General features: G+C 35.3%; 1 protein-coding gene across 2 annotated transcripts in view; it reads left to right on the top strand.

Annotated features, from left to right (window-relative positions):
* The first annotated feature begins 85 nt into the window (after nt 1-85).
* FBXO8 (F-box protein 8) overlaps nt 86-16,771 on the top strand; it is a 40,643-nt gene continuing 23,957 nt past the window's right edge. The window contains exons 1-3 of one of the 2 annotated variants that reach the window (XM_061132553.1): nt 86-325; nt 14,392-14,728; nt 16,314-16,440. In XM_061132553.1, coding sequence (XP_060988536.1) covers nt 14,400-14,728; nt 16,314-16,440 — 456 coding nt within the window. In that variant the 5' untranslated portion in view covers nt 86-325; nt 14,392-14,399. Of the gene's footprint in view, nt 326-14,391; nt 14,729-16,313; nt 16,441-16,771 lie in introns of those variants that run through there. The other variant, XM_061132554.1, reaches the window with a different exon arrangement.

Below are 16,771 nucleotides of genomic sequence, written 5' to 3'. Positions count from 1 at the left end.
GCCGAGACCCTGTGGCGAATCGTAGACCATGGAGATGAAAATACTTTCTGAAGCCGCTGAACTCTGACGTCACTTCCGGCAACAATAGGAAACGTCAAAACTCGGCCGCTGAGGGGGCTGCAGCTTGAGGCTCTGAGTTCGGAAGGATCCGGTACGTTTCTGGGATTCACCCCCTCCTCACCTCCACCGGTGTGAACAAGTGAAGTTTGAACCGGCTTCTCCATGGCCTGGGCGCCCGTTCCCGGCTGAGTCGTTTTCTTTTTGGCTGAGGCCCCCGCCCAGAGGCCGATTCGTCGCGGCGGCGGTGGGATCGCAGGTCGCTCAGGTAAGGGCGTCACCCGAGATATTTCATAGCTCTTGCGTCCCTTCCCTGTACACCCCTACTTTTCTTCTCGGAAATAATGACAACCGACACTTGCCAGTTGGCAGAAACTTGCCACCCTGTAAGACTTCGGGGCCAATGACAGTGCAAAACATCTTGAGTGACAGCGTTGCTGGCTAATTAAAATAAGGAATCCGTGTCAGGAGGCGGGAGTAGGTGTGTTCTTGTGTTCCTAGGTCACTGGGGTGTAGGTCAACTTGGGACCCCAGGTAGGACCCGACTTCACTCTGAATAAAGCCAGGAAAAAGCAGAGGTTACTCTTCTACCCCAGATGTAGCTTTTAAGTAGAGTGGGTTTTGGGAGAGTTCATAAGCACAGTTTTCGATTTTTTACATACTTTCCAGTAACATGAATGCAAACACTAACATACAGTTCATGTCACGATGGACTGCTAGTTGCTTTAGCAGTTAAACTTTGGCTATAAACTAGGCAAATTATTAATTTATCGTCTCGTTTGTTTCTCTGTGACTGGGCTCTAGTTTCTTATATGGTGGCTGCTCAATTAAATATTATTAAAAGTGGATGAAATCACAAATGGATCCAATCCTCAGTCAATTAAGGGTTTTACTTTAGGTTTTGTGTACATTTAGCAATTTAATCTTTGAATCTACTTCTTCTAACAACTTGAGGTTTTATATTCAGGGATCCCAGATGTTTGCCTCCATATCAATAGATCATGAACTTTATTACTGCAAAGTGAAGCTAATTTAGTTTTCCATTTCAGCTTTCCTTTTTTTTTTTTTTTTAAAGTTTGGAGTTGGAGACCATATTTCTGGGATAGGAGGGATTTTTACCACCTAAGAAAATGGTTTACAAAATTGAGAAGATATCAGAATGAGAAATAAGTTTTATTCTATTTTCAGGTTGAGTAGGAAGCTTGCAATTTCTATCCAGATAACTTGACAGTTTGTCTGAGGTATTGTACACAATATGGCACCTGGCTTTCCCTCAAGTGAGCAATCTAAGAGAGAGAGTGCCCAAAACTCTCTCTAGTCTTTTATAACCTAGTATCAGAAGTTGCCTCTCATCACTACTGCCAACTGCCATATTCTTTTGTTAGAAGTGAGTCAATAAATCCAACTCAGTCATTGCGAAAAGGATTACACAAGGGCATAAATCTCAGGATGCAAGGGTCTTTAGGAGCCATCTTAGAGGCAGCTTAACACAGTTACACTGGCTGATAACTTTTAGGAGTTAATAGGCATAACTGAGCAAAATTTTATCCAAGAGAAATGCCTGGTTGTAATGAAACAGGCCAACTTAAACAAGGATTTTCCTTCTTGAAAAGTTTTTTTCAGAGGTGGGGGGGAGTTAAGTAGGGGGTCTTTTTTCCTACTGATTACATAAAGAAAGGCTTTTTTTCTTTTCCTCTTGGAAAACTGCTTGAGAAATGGCATGTGTGAGAGAAAGGTTTGTGTTTCAAGGATATACATGAGCAGAGTACCTCATAACTGGAGATTGTGTATTCCTTACCGATTGCCATTTTTCATGGTTGAAATGATTTCAAAATAAACATGGGCAAAGATAGTTTTTAAGGTGGAAAGAAATTAGGAAAGGCTAGAGGTAAGCCTTTCTAGTGTAGAAAGAATGTGGCAGTCTATGTTGGTATGAGAGCAAATAGGGATAGGAGAGGTGTGTCTGAGAACAGAAACGCGTTTGTGTGTTTGTTTTTAAGCATTATTAGATGTCAGGTTACATTCTTTCAGCCCTACTGGACGCACATCACCAGCACAGTTTTTGTCAGTGAACCAAATAAGCTTATTAGACATGAAAGGTATAGGCTTCAGGGTTTATTATTTTGGCTTTGACCCACTGTAAAATTGCCTATGCTTCTTCCAGATTTGAAAGACGTTGTCAATCCTTAGTAAAGTATTGTTCAAGTTTATCTTTTAACTTTCAGGTGCTTAACACTAGCCAGTGTAAATTTTCAAATTGTAGATTTGGCTTTTAAAATGGTGCTCCCAGGGCTGATTCATGTCAATGTATGACAAAAACCACTACAATATTGTAAAGTAATTAGCCTCCAACTAATAAAAATAAATGGAAAAATAAAAATAAAATGGTGCTCACTATCAGGTTAATATACTTCATTTATACTAGGATATAGCCAATTAACTAATGTACTTTTAGGCCCTTAGATATCTGCCAAATTTTAAACAGGTGCTTGCAAAAATAATACAGTTGAAATGCTTCATTCACAAAACTATTTTATGGTAATAACTAGGTAAGCTAAACCATGCCTCATAATTTATTATACCTGTGATCAGTTTACTAGGGAATGTTTTTTGTGTTTGTTGTGCTTTTGAGTAGGTTAAAAATAGTTATTTTCCTTACTTCACAGTGTAAAAGGAATGAATTACCAAGAAATTATCTTTTCTTTGATCATAGAGCATTGAAGTTAGTCATTGAAATTTACAAATTTATCATTCATTACTTACTTAACCAATGGCTATATACAAGTCTATTTTTTCCCCTACATTTGTATTCAGATTTGAAAATTGAGGGTAATCCATTTACTGATATGATAACATGTCAAAATCATTAATATGAAGTCTGTGAATTATTTGTCTAACTCATGTTACATTTTCATTGATTATTTTACAACAACTTTAGTGAATTATATCCGCTTCTAGAAATTTATGTTTCCCGCTTATTTTTTTTTCTCATGGTTTTGTTTTTCTGATATTTATTGACATAGATTCTATGGTAAAACTTGAATGAGTTTATATTCTATTTAGGACAAATGTTTTTATGATGGAGAGATGAGAAAAGACATTTGGTTTCAAGTTTAGGCAGCAGGTTTGGTTTAGGTCTGTGATCAGCAGTTTGTGTATTCTGCAAGAACAGGTTGCAGAGAATTTCATAAGCTATTTGAAAGAAGGAACACGATTTTAGCAAGTGAGCCATGCTTGAAGAACTATTTGCTTATGCTGAGCAGTAATTTGTAGAAGTCACAAACACAGGGGAAAGAGACAGAAAGGACAGATGCTAAACACACATACAGGCACACACACATCCATCTCTATCACCTCTTCATTTTGTTTTAATTTTTCGGATTTTCTCATCTTTAGAGGATCACAGAATTTTATAGCTAAAAGGGAACTTAGAGATCATTAAGTTCAAAACTCTCTTTATAGGTGAGGAAAGTGAAACTTTGAGTATTATGCCCTGTAGTCACAACAAGTTGAAGGAGCCTGAATAAAGCACGTATTTTGTGTTAGTCTGTTTTCACTGTTAGATGTTTTCTCATCTCACTTCCGACTTTTCTATTGGCTGCTGTCAGTATTTATTTTATTTTAGGGACTTCCCTGGCCCTGCAGTGGTTAAGACTTTATGCACCCAATGCAGGGGTCACAGGTTGGATATCTGGTTGGGGAACAAAGATCCCACATGCTGCATGCAGTGGCCAAAAATAAAATTTAAAATATATTTATTTTATTTTGATACTTTGTCTTTATTTGTATAAAAGTATGTCAGTGACAGTGACAGTTTTTGTTTTATTTTTTTAATTCCACAGCTCTGATAAGAGTGGCCTTGTGGTTAGTGGGCATGGAGTCTGCTGTGCCCTGAGGGTTGGGAATGTGCTGCCATGACCACTGCTGATACAATTGGGTTGAATAAAGAGCACAGTTAAACAATCAGTGCAACTAAAAAATAATGCTGGTGAGAAATTCAATAAATTTATTTTACTTGAAAGTTAAAACAGACAGTGGAACATCTCTCTGCAAAAGAAGCTGAAAAAATAAGTGAAATTGAATAAGCCCCCAATTCCCTGCTTTTTGGTTACATTTTAAGTGACATATCTTAATTTTTACACTTGTTTAGATACCATTTGGTAACATTCATTACAGAATCAAATTAAAGAACAGGGAAAAAAAACTTTCAGAAAACAAAGTGATATTGTAAATCTTTTTTGAATTTAAAAGAACTACAAATGGTATGCCTTTTGCTAACAAAAACTGCTCTTGCAGGACCAGATCTTTAAATTTAATGAGTGGGTTTTTTTTTTTTTTTATGTGTTTAATGTACCCTGTGACCTCTTAGTACTTTGCTATTTCCCTTTTCTCCTTAGAAGGACCTCCTTGTGGACTTACCCTCCTTCATTTCTCCACAGTTGTTGCCTTTCAAAGTTAGAAGTGTGCTTGGTTATCAGGTTTTTTTTCCTTTTCTCTTTTCCCCCTTTCCTCAGTCTGTTTTAAACTACCTTGGTGGTCTGTTCTTTTGGAAAAAGAGAAATAAATGCCGGGGCTGCCAATTTGGTTATAAATGTGGAAAATATTTTCTCACAGAATCTCCCATGTTCTTATGCAATCACATGATAACACTTAGAAAGTAACTAAAAATCTAGTGACTTCCTAGTTGGAAAAAAAATTGAAAATTTCTAAGGCAATATAAAGGAGTGAATTTCCTCATCTTTAAGTCTTAGATGTGTGTTAAAGATAACTCTTTTGGTACACAGAGTTTTAGATCTTTATCTGAGATAGGAAATTTCTTATTTGTAAATCCAACTATTTAGACATTTAAGAAATATTGAAAACTAATAATTTATAATGAGTATTTAAAGTAGCTCATTCATGTCACTCACCACAGACTGGTGATTTAACACTGCTTACTCAGGAAGACACTTCATAGAATCTCCTTTGCTTCAAATGAAAGTGTTTAAAGCAGAATGCTTTTTTGAGACCTCCAGACTCCTTTGTGTTCTTCCCATCTTCCCCTGTGTGTCATCCATCCATCTAAATGGTGTATGAACCATTCTTTATCACATATAGTTGTTTCCACAGCATGTGCTATTTAAATCCTTAGTGCCATAGAATTACTGAAAGCAGTAGAGCAGTGTGTTCCTTTAGAATAATACTTTATTTGATGTTTAACTTGTTACATAGGGATGTTTTGATTAAAGATGCTTAATATACTTTACAGATAATTTTATATTAGATATACCAGCAGGTATTAATAAAGCAATCTTTAGCATTCTTTTGTGGAAAAGTTCTACTTTTTTGAAAAGAGAACAAGATATTACAATAACAGAAAAGTATTATTCTCATAAATGTTAATAATTAACTTGATAGAGCTTTTGGTAATTAATATAATCTATGCTGCTTTCTAAGTGGAAGTGCCTTTGTGCTGTTCCAACAGTTACATTTAGACTGCCACTGTATCTCTTATATTAAAAAATGAAAATTATATCTAAAATATGTCAGAAAAGTTTCTCAGATTTTTGCATTAGAGAAAAGGGAATGAGTCAGGATATATACACTGCTTTACAATTAAAAGATGCCTTTATATATTCAGTATATTATCTCCATTAAGACTCATAACAATCCTGTAATACAGATAGGAGTGATTTCCTCCATTTTATAGGAAACCAAAGATCAGACCTTGTTTGAAATATCTAAGGTCACACAGCATATTGTGTAATTGGAACTCCAACTTTAAATTCACTCTCCAGAATAGCTGTGTCAAGAAAACCTACACAGTTCTCTCATGCAGACCTCATATAGGCCACATTCTCTAGTCTCAGCGTAATAAAACTAGACATTAATTTTAAAAACCAGAAGGCCTAAATATTTAGATTAAAAAAAAACCCAGCTCTTCTAAATTATTTGGTCAATGTGTAAAAAAAAAAGTACTGTTGTTATTGTCACTGTTATTTTATTTTTTTATTTTTTTTTTTTTTGATTCTTTTTTTTTTTTTTTTTCCAGTGGGTTTTGTCATACATTGATATGAATCATGTCACTGTTATTTTAATAGAAATAAGGATATATAAGTAGTTAGGAGATTAAACAACTGATGGTTTTTTCAACATTTTAAAAATATTTTAAGCAAATTAGATCATTATTCTCACAAATTTGAAATATTATAAAATTATTATATTGTAACTATTTTAATATTATAAAATTATCTCCAGCAATCAAAATTAAATCACATTATTTCCTTTACTTTGATTTTTAATGAGTAATTAAGCCACTTTTAATGTAGCTTGCATTTATGCTGTTTCTTTATTAGGCCCAGGAATAGGCCCACATCAATTCTTTTGTATTTATACCTCTACTTGATTATTGATATATCCTAAGTAAATAGTCTACACATTATTATAACTTGTATGCTTAAAGATTTGTATTCCTTGATTCTCTCTTCTTTTGATCTGTATAGTGTGTTCCACAAAGTCAGAGGTGATTCAGAGGTCATAGATTTTTAATAATTAGTTGGATTTCCTTAAAATAGTTACTATTTGTCAAATGTCACTAGACTTGCTATGTCCTTGGTCACCCTCTTTAGAGTGTTTATTAGTGTCTAGTTGTTTAAAGAACTTTATTGTGGCATCGTTTATATACTATAAAATTCACTTGTTTTAAGTGTACAGTACTCTGCCTCCCACCTTTTTTAGTTAATTGTAGATACACATGCAGTTGTGAGAAATATAGCAAGAGATAATCTTGTACTTTTTGCTTAGTTTCCCTGGGTAGTGTGACATATTACAAAATCATAATATACCATCATATCCAGGATATTGAAATTAACATATCTCACCTATATTATTCAGAATTCTTCAGTTTATATTTGCTCACATGTGTATGTGCATGTATGAGATTCTGAGCAGATTCTCATATCCAGTACCACTGTCAAGATACGGAACAGTTCAAACACCACTGGGATCCCTGGTGCTGCCATTTAAAACTACAGCCACTTCCCTTCTGGGTAGTGATTTTGAATGTCTATCATGTAATTATGTACCATTTATATATCCTCTTTGGCAAAGTATCTGTTCATGTCTTGTGTTTTTTTTTAATTGAATTGCTTGATTTTTTTTTTTTTTTTTGCTGTTATGTTTGAGATATTTTCTCTCCATCTGTAGCTTGTGCTTTTGTTGTTTTCATACGGACATTTCAAAGAGCAAAAGTTTTTAATATCGATGAGGTTGACTTTACCAACTTTTACTTTTATAGATGGTACTTTTGATGAACTCTTTGCCTAGATGTAGACCCCTAAGATCTCCTTCTCTGTGTTTTTCTAAAAGCTGTATTCTTTTATGTTTTGCATTTAAGTCTATGATCTATTCTGATGATTTTTTGAAAGATGTGAAATTTAGATAAGGTTGATGTAATTCAGTTTTGCTTGTTGTTTACCATTTAAAGATTCATTCAGTCAACAAATATTGCTGAGTGCTTTGTAGGTCCAAGGCACTATGTTTGGTACTGGATTTTTCCTTGTTGCCTATTGTGTTGAATCATTCCCCCATCTTAGTACTTACAGGCAGTTCTTATTCTGCATGGTACCATGTAAACTGAAATGTGTGCTTTTTAGAACCATGGCCTTGCTGTGCAAAGTCCCATAGAACTGTTATCCAGTGGTTAGCATGGTCCTGTACAAGGACTACCTGTATATATATTTTAATTTGTATTTCTGACAGTAATAAAGCACAATATGATAGGTGAGTTCCAAAATTATTGTTGTCTTAAGGAACATATGTTTGAGTAATTCATATTTTATAATCAAGAAATATGCTTAAAAATACAGCTCTCAACAGTTGTAAATTGATTTCAGAGCTCTAAGAAATTAGCATTCTATACATAAAGTTCTTTATAATTCAGGTTCCTAGGGATGTGAAAATGTCATAAAGATCTATAGTAGAAATTTACTGTTAATTTAGTTTGTGATACTGCAAAAAGGACTTTTGATACATTGAATCCTCCCATGAAGTCATAAAGTTACCATTTCTAGAAATATATCTGTAGTGATTAAAGATGATGATAGTACTGATACTGAACTGCCAAAATGGTCTGTTATCACTGACTGATGACTGGATACTTGACTTTATTTGCCAAACTGTGTCAATCTAAGCAAAGTTAGTTTCTTCTAACTTTATATATTTACTAGATGTTATTTTTCTTTCTCCTAGCAAAAGTAAATGGCATCTCCAAATTCACAGATCCTAAGTTAATGAAATTTAAAACCAGGATTGTAACTGTTCAGATCATTATGTCCAGAATAATCAGGTATACTCTGAAATGGAAGAACCAAAATAAGAGTTATCTTTTAAAAGGGGTTGAATGGTGACTACAGAACTACCTGTGATGGTAAATTACTTGTGTGTTAGGTTCTCTTAACCCCTCTAAGTTCTTTGGAGTAAGAGTTATTCACTGTTTTCCTGATGAGGAAAGTAAACTATAGTCTAATCAGATTCTGTGTAGGAGTTTGAAATAGATATTTTTTCACATCAAAGCCTATGTGCTTTCCATAAGAATAGTAGCTTGAAAGAGAAACTGCAGCTGGAAGCAACGGTGGAGGTAATAAGCAGCTGCAGAGGTAAAAGGGATGAGAGTTAGTGATGAAGAAACAGATGGTAAATTGTCTTTGCCAGTTCTGTGCATAGGGCTCAGTGATTAGGAATAAAAACTTTGGACTCAGACCTGAATTTGAATCTTTAGTTTTCCACTTGTCAGCTCTGAGATTTTGGGCAAAGTTGCTTAACCTCTCTGAGTCAGTATTTCCTCAACTATAAAATAGGTAGAATAATATCTAATATCTACCTGTTAAGGTTGTTTTGAGGACAAAAATGGCATAATGTAATTAAAACTTCCACAGTACTTGGCACAGAGTATTAAATAAATTGTGGTTTATAGTACAAAAACAATATTATTGTTTAATATTTGTTATTAAATATATTTAAAGTATTGTGTACATAATATTATACACAAAAGGAGGGAATGCAGCCAGTAATCCCAAGCCTTAAATCTGCACACACAAAATTAAAGGGTTTCTCCCTCTACTTTCTTTAAGAAACATTTCTTCGTCCGTTAAATAAAAAATTTTATCACAAATGGCAAAAATAATTCTTACTGTTTTGATGTTTGCCTTGACAAGGGTCACTTACTACCCTTAAACCTTGATGCTGAACTTTATCTCCTTAGTGATGGTTTTCAGTCTGTATGACACTAAGCTCAAAGAACAGTACTTCTTAAACTTAGTGCACATCAAACTCACTTATTTTCCAGTTTCACATGCTTGGATTCCTCAATCAGAAGATTTCTGAGATTAATAAAAATAATTGGTGCATACCTTTTATCCTGGCAGCTCAGACAGTAAAGAACCTGCCTGCAATGCAGGTGACCTGAGTTCGATCCCTGGGTCGGAAAGGTCACCTGGAGAAGGAATGGCAACCCATTCCCGTATTCTTGCCTGGAGAATTCCATGAACAGAGGAGCATGGCGGGCTACAGACCTTGGGGTCACAAAGAGTCAGACAGGACTGCAAGACTAACACTTTTCATCTATTACCCAGATTCACAAATTTTAAACATTTTGCAACATACTTTAACATTCTCTCTGTGTGGAGATTGACATTACTGTTTTTCTGAACCATTTGAGACTAGGTTGTATACATTATGCCTTAACAATTCAGTATTTTTCCTAAGAACAAGAATATATTAAAAAGTTCATTTGGGTTTTTCTTTAACATCTAACGTTATGAACTTTTTGGCCAACCCAATATTCTGGCAAAGTCACTGCACAGTTATCAAATTCATTAAAGTTAACATTGATGTAAGTATTTTTACCCAATCTTAGGCTGTGTATCTAGTTTTTTAGTTAGTCCAATAATGTCCTTTATAGCACTTCTTTTTTCAGTATATGATCCAGTCCACACATTGCATTTAGATGTCATGTTTTTCAGTCTCCTTTAATCTGGAATGATTCCTTTCTTTAGCTTCATGGCATTGGCAATTTTGAAGGGAAACAAAAAAGATTGTAGACTCAGGTTTCTCTGATATTCCTCATGATTAGATAAAGGTTATACATTTTGGCCAAAATACTGTCTAACTGTTATGTCCTTCTCAGGGTCCAGAGGCACATATGTTCAGAGGCACGTATGTCCATTTGTCTCTTATAGATAAAATTTAAGTTTGAACACTTGGTTAAATACTATCTGATTTCTTAATTTCTTTTTGCAATTAATGAGTAATGTATAGGGGGAGTTACTTTGAGACTCTGTAAACTTTCCATTCTTTATCAAACTCCAGATTCAGCACTCATTGATAATACTTGCCTGAATTATTTTTTCTATGATGATTGTAAAATGATAATTTTTCTAACTCCTTATTATTCAGAATTTTACTAAAAGGAATAGCTTTCCTTTCTTCTTTATGTGTTTATTAATCATCAGTGCAGACTCACTCATGGATTCTTCCTTATGTGATAATTGGAGTATCATTCTATAAGTTTTATTACTAAAGTGAAAGTTGTTCAGTAGTATCCGACTCTGTGATCCCATGGACTATGCGGTCCGTGGAATTCTCCAGGCCAAAATACTGGAGTGGGTAACCACTTCTCCAGGGGATCTTCCCAACCCAGGGATCGAACCCAAGTCTCAGGTCTCCCACATTGTAGGCGGGTTCTTTACCAGCTGAGCCACAAGGAAGTCCAAGAATACTGGAGTGGGTAGCCTGTCCCTTCTCCAGCAGATCTTACTGACCCAGGAATTGAACCAGGGTCTCCTGCATTGCAGGTAGATTCTTTACCAACTGAGCTATCAGGGAGCTATTTATTATTGTTTATTATATAGAGAGCTACTTATTACTAAAGGGCTCATCATTTTCGCTCTGCAAAAAATATGGTTTTGTCAAAACAAACGAGCTAACATTTTATTATTATCTGTGAAGTGAACTCTATATGTAATATTTAATACTCAAGCCCTTTGAACTGTGTGTATTACTATTATATTATATGCAAATTATCACCTTAAATGTGACAAAACCAGAGCTTAGACTATGTGTGTGTTAGTCACTCAGTCATGTCTGACTCTTTGCGAACCCATGGGATTTCCTTCTGGAGTGGGTTGGAGTGGAGTGGGTTGCCATTTCCTTCTCCAGGGGATCTTCCCAACCCAGGGATCAAACCCAAGTCTCCTGCATTGTGGGCAGGCTCTTTACCATCTGAGCCACAGGGGAAGTAAATTCCCCAGAGTCCTGTAAGTGCTGACCAGTGGAGTCAGGACTTGAATTCAAGTGTCTGCTCAGCGTCAGAGTCCTCAACACCATGCTCCCTCTGTGATTTGCTTCACAACTTCTGCAATGGATCTCATGTCTTTTTGAGTTTAATCACTTTTCTGACAGTTCCATCCACATGCCACACACCTGTTACCCTAAGGAAGACTGGGAGTAGGATGGAACAACTGTGGACACCCTTGCCTTTCTCCAAAGGAGAAATTTATGATATTGATTCTTCTGAAGTGATTTATCATGCTGCATTCTTCGCCCAAATCCAAAACTGCTTTAAAGGGAAAAAGACATCCCACAAGGGTAATTTGCAATATTTTATCTGTAGAAGGATAGAAAATGCATGTGTTTATGTGCCTCAAACCTCCACCCTCCCCATTAACTTTTTTTTCTTTTTTAATACTAAGAACCATCTGCTGGCTTTACCTCTTTTCTACCTGCTAGATGCTTTCTGAGTCCCTTTATCCAGTGCTGTATTTAAATGATCCCATTTAAGTCTGGAGCCTAGGGAAATCACCCTGATTCTGCGTTCCCTAGCAACATCCCTGAGAAGAATAACAGCTGCCTAACCATATGCCACCATAAAGAGGTAGGGAAGTACATACAAATTGACATTAGGTGCCTTAAATCTCGAGACTTCAGACATCATAGTCATCATATTTGATTATTTACCTTTGGGGTGCAAGTGCAAAAGAGAAGAATAAATATAATTATCTAAAATGACAACAGATATACTGTGGATGAGCTTAGAAATCAATTCAATTTCTAGATATGTTCTTGCTAAGATCAGCAGAGAAATGGCTATGATAAAATTTTTTAAATGTTTATGAGTCTTGTGTCAAAATTAAGCTGTACTTACGTTGTAGTAAGACAGCATATTTAAACCTTTAGGAAACTTAAAGTTCTTTCCAAATTTTTTGTTGATATTCTGTTCTTTTTTCATTGTTGATTTATTGTCCATGGTTTTGCTTTTTCCAGAATGTCTTATAATTGAAATCACACACATGATGTAGCCTTTTCAGATCAGCTGCTCTTACTTAGTAATATATATTTAAGTTTCTTCCGTGTCTTTTCATACCTCATTTCTATCTAGCATTAAATATTCCTTTGTCTGGATATATCACAGTAAACTTATCCATTCACCTACTCAAGGACAATTTGTTTGCTTACAAGTTTTGGTAATTATGACTAAAGCTTCAGGTCCACGTGCAGGTTTTTGTATGGACATGAGTTCTCCACTTATTTGGGTAGATACCAAGGAGCATGAATGCTGAAGCATATGGTAAAAGCATGTTTATTTTTGTAAGAAACTGTCAAACTGTCTTCCAAAGTGACTGTATTGTTTTGAATTTCCACATCTTTCCAATATTTGGTGTTGTCAGTTTGGGATCTCAATCATTCTAATAGAAAATAAGAATTTAATTATTATAGCTTAAGTACTACTTTAGGAACTGCTACCATATTGGTAATATGTGTTATAAGGAGGAAAAGTTACTACCTATTGTGGTTTCTTTGCAAAAACAAATTTTCCTACATTTAAAAATTATTAATATGTTCCTTCTCTCTATACCTACCCCTTCCCCCAACCCCCACCCGATCTCTTTGTAGCTTAAGCTTTTGGATTTCCGAGGACGAAGAGTGAAAAATTATCCTGGACTGTTTTTCCTGTTTTAATCAACAAATAGTCATTATCTAAATAATAACCAACAATTCAGTAAATATACATGCTTTTTTGAAAAAAATAGCCTTTGATATTCTTTCAAATTCCACTCAGTTTTCAAATTTATTTGAAATATTTCAATTTTCAAAAATTATTCCTGATAATTTTCAGAATTTCTGGTCACCAATAGTCTGGGGGAGGGGTTGCTTTTTTATATTTTGATTACTACTCTTTATTGTAAACAGCCAATTAAAACAAAACCATATTTTAAGGTTAGGTTATGCAATGAAATTTAATGATTTTGAACAAAAACTGGTTTCTTCCTCCAAATTTTTAAAACTCATACATATTAGTAGAAAAATTGGGTTTTTAAAACAGGAATATTTTATTTGTAAAAGATCTTGGAAATAATTTTTTATGTTAGTTAAAAGCACTTCCTGGTTTCATTTTTCTCAATGAATTTATTTGCCCAGGAAAAGTTACTTATTTGCAAAACCAAATGAAATGGAAAGGCTAGACCAGTAGCCTTCTAAATATTTGCATATGAAGAAGTCTGGTATTTGTAACAGATAAATGTAGAGCTGCTCTGGTGGGAGGTGGAGTGGAGGCAAGAGAGACTGGAGCACCTCCTCCCCTTCTCCTGCCTTTTCCCAGGGACCTCTGAGGAGTCCATAGGACTATGTGGAGAAGAACTGGAAAATTGATTTCAAGATTTGTATTTAAAGCAGCAACAGAATCAAATAGTCATCACTGAGCTCTTTATCATGGAGTTCTAGGTGTCTAATTTATAAGGTTTCTGAATTAGACTTCAGGGCCTATGTTACATTTTATTACAGCCTACAACTTAAGAGCAGACTGGCAAGAATTAAACGAAAAGCCTGTTTCACAGCTGTTATGCATCTGGGAATTTGGTTAAAAGGGGCTAGCTTAGCTTAGCCTGGGTTGTGATAAAAAGCAGTGTGTGGGGACCTTTTAAATGAAGTCCTGTGCTCTGATCAGAGTTGTATTTAATACTGGCCCATAAGTCCACATAATTATAATTTTGTAAGAGTCTTTAGGACGTCAGTAACTTTTAAATCTTACCTTGTGAAAAATGATTATGTCACCTGTGGATTTTAAAAGCAGTTAGCAAACCGAGATAAAGGTGATAATCAAACCAAGTAGTTCTCCATATCCAAGTTTCATACTTACAATGTTCCGACTGTTCTTTGTAATTTGCTATTCCATTTAATATGTTTTAATGAGGCATGTTAATTCTGATAAACGAATGCTTCATGTAGACTTGTCGTACCGCAGGGAAAGGTGGATTACTTTCTTAATGGAGCCTTACTTCATTCTGGCATTTCTCCCAGGCTTGCAGATGGGTCAGGGGCTGTGGAGAGTGGCCAGAAACCAGCAGCTACAGCAGGAAGGCTACGGTGAGCAAGGCTACCTCAGCAGAGAGCAGAGCAGGAGGGTGGCTGCCAGCAACATGTCTCACACCAGTCATCGCAAACACGTCCAGGGGGGCATTGACATATATCATCTTCTGAAGACAAGAAAGTCTAAAGAACAGGAAGGATTCATTAATTTGGAAATGCTGCCTCCCGAACTAAGCTTTACCATCTTGTCCTACCTGAATGCAACCGACCTCTGCTTAGCTTCCTGCGTTTGGCAGGACCTGGCCAATGATGAACTTCTCTGGCAAGGGTAAGTTCAACTCACCATATTTGACCCAGATATCTCTAAGTATAACCTTGCCTAAATGCTTTTCTTTTTTTTTTTTTTTTTTGAAGGATGGAGTGCTGCTTTTTTCCTTTTTAATATTCCCATCAAACTTAATTTATGGTCCTGTATTTGAACTTTGTTAAAAAAGTTTATTTCTATGCTTATCAGAACTCAATCAGAATATAGTTTTCATTTGGGATTTTAATCTGGATTGTTCGTTTCTAAGAGAAATGCTTCCTTTATGCCTATATCTCTGACTCTTGGATTTTTTTTTCTTTGATAAATTAAAGGCTGGCTTAGTTTTTGTTTTTTAATTTAGGGGAGGTTCTGTTGCTTTTACATAGCTTAGTAATAAAAGTCAAAAGCTATGGGACTAGACTAAAAAGGCTGCTAAAATATTGATAATTTTCTAAACAAGTTACCAGACTCCCTGCTACAGAATCATCTCATTTGGCTGGGGGAAAAAATGCAATGATATAAATTAACTATGAAGAAGATATTCCCATGTAAAAGTGAATATTCTACCCACTTTCCTCAGAAATTTTGATGTTACAGGCTGAGACAGTAACTTTCTTATTTTCCTGTAAGCTCTGTGTGTGTGTGTGTGTATGTGTGTGTGTGTGTGTAGAAGAGAGAGAAAAGAAGGAAATTTGGAAGTTTGAGTCAAAAATCAATAATGAATATCAGAAAGTGAAACTATGGTATCCATCCAGAATTTCTAGGAATTGTAACAAGATGAAAGGTTAGCTTTCAAATAATAACCAGTAGCTAATGCCCCTAAACAAAATTGGAAACAAGTGTCCCAATGTGTATTAATAGAAGCAGTGTGTTTTGAGGTATTTTAAGTATTACAGATGTTGTAAAAAGTCATGGTTAGCTCTGATAATAAAGAACCAGTGTTTTAAAGCAATATCCTAACATATACTAATCTTAATGTTGCAACTTTTCATTTAAGTATTAAAGTTACAGCATTACAGTTTCTCCCTCTACCCAGCAGTTCCCCCATCCCCCACTCAACTATATTTCACAATGGAGCACATAGTTGTTTAATTCTGTTTAGACTCTTGGTTAGGACTGCAAGCTCAAGAGTAAGTTCCTTTGATTCAGATCCTGCCTCTACACAAATTAGCTGTGTGACCATGGGCAGCTTTTTTATGGTGTCTGTGTTTCTTTATCTGTAGTGCCAAATCATAGGATGGTTGTAAAGATTAAGCAAATTAATACTATTAAAATGCTTTAAATAGTGCCTGGCATCTGTTAAGCACTTGGTAAATGTTAGCTGTTATCGTTGTCATCATTTATGTTTAACTTCAGTGGGACTCGAATATTACTAATCTTTGTAATTCACATTTATCAAGTGTTGTCAGAGTTACTAAATTGAAGGCGTTTGTCTGTTTTACTCTAGTAAATAAATAAAACAAGCATAAAATTAAGCAGTTTATACTTCAGAGCTGTAAAATCCAATTTTATATCATTTCATATCACTATTTTATCATGTATATACGTCTTTAACTTAGAAGATTCAATCTGGTCATGTTTTCTCATCTGATTTTTATCATACTTACAGGCTGTGTAAATCCACTTGGGGTCACTGTTCCATTTACAACAAGAACCCACCTCTAGGATTTTCTTTCAGAAAGTTGTACATGCAGCTGGATGAAGGCAGTCTCACCTTTAATGCCAACCCAGATGAGGTAAGTGAAGAATTTGAACATTTGTAACTGTTGAACTTAATTGTTCCAACATAATAAATTTGCAAGTAAAGTTATAAGTCCCTGAACATGACTTTTGAATCACTGTGAAGTCCAGTATTTGGACTTATTGCTGTATGACTTAGTCATTTCTGTCTTCCTTATGATGTCAAGTACTAATCTTGCTATCTGCTCACTTGCTATCTGCTATCTGCTCACTGCTCATGGCAGCTTCCATGACACACATGCAGCCATCGCCTGCATTTGGTTGAGATACCACTACATTATCAGTTGAGAGCACAAAATATATTCATCAGACTTTATCTGCAGCATT

Source organism: Dama dama, chromosome 29, assembly GCF_033118175.1.
Source record: "Dama dama isolate Ldn47 chromosome 29, ASM3311817v1, whole genome shotgun sequence".
In the NCBI taxonomy this organism is placed as follows: Eukaryota; Metazoa; Chordata; class Mammalia; order Artiodactyla; family Cervidae; genus Dama; species Dama dama.
Note: the sequence above shows the minus strand (reverse complement) of the source record. Positions and strands in the feature narration are given on the sequence as shown.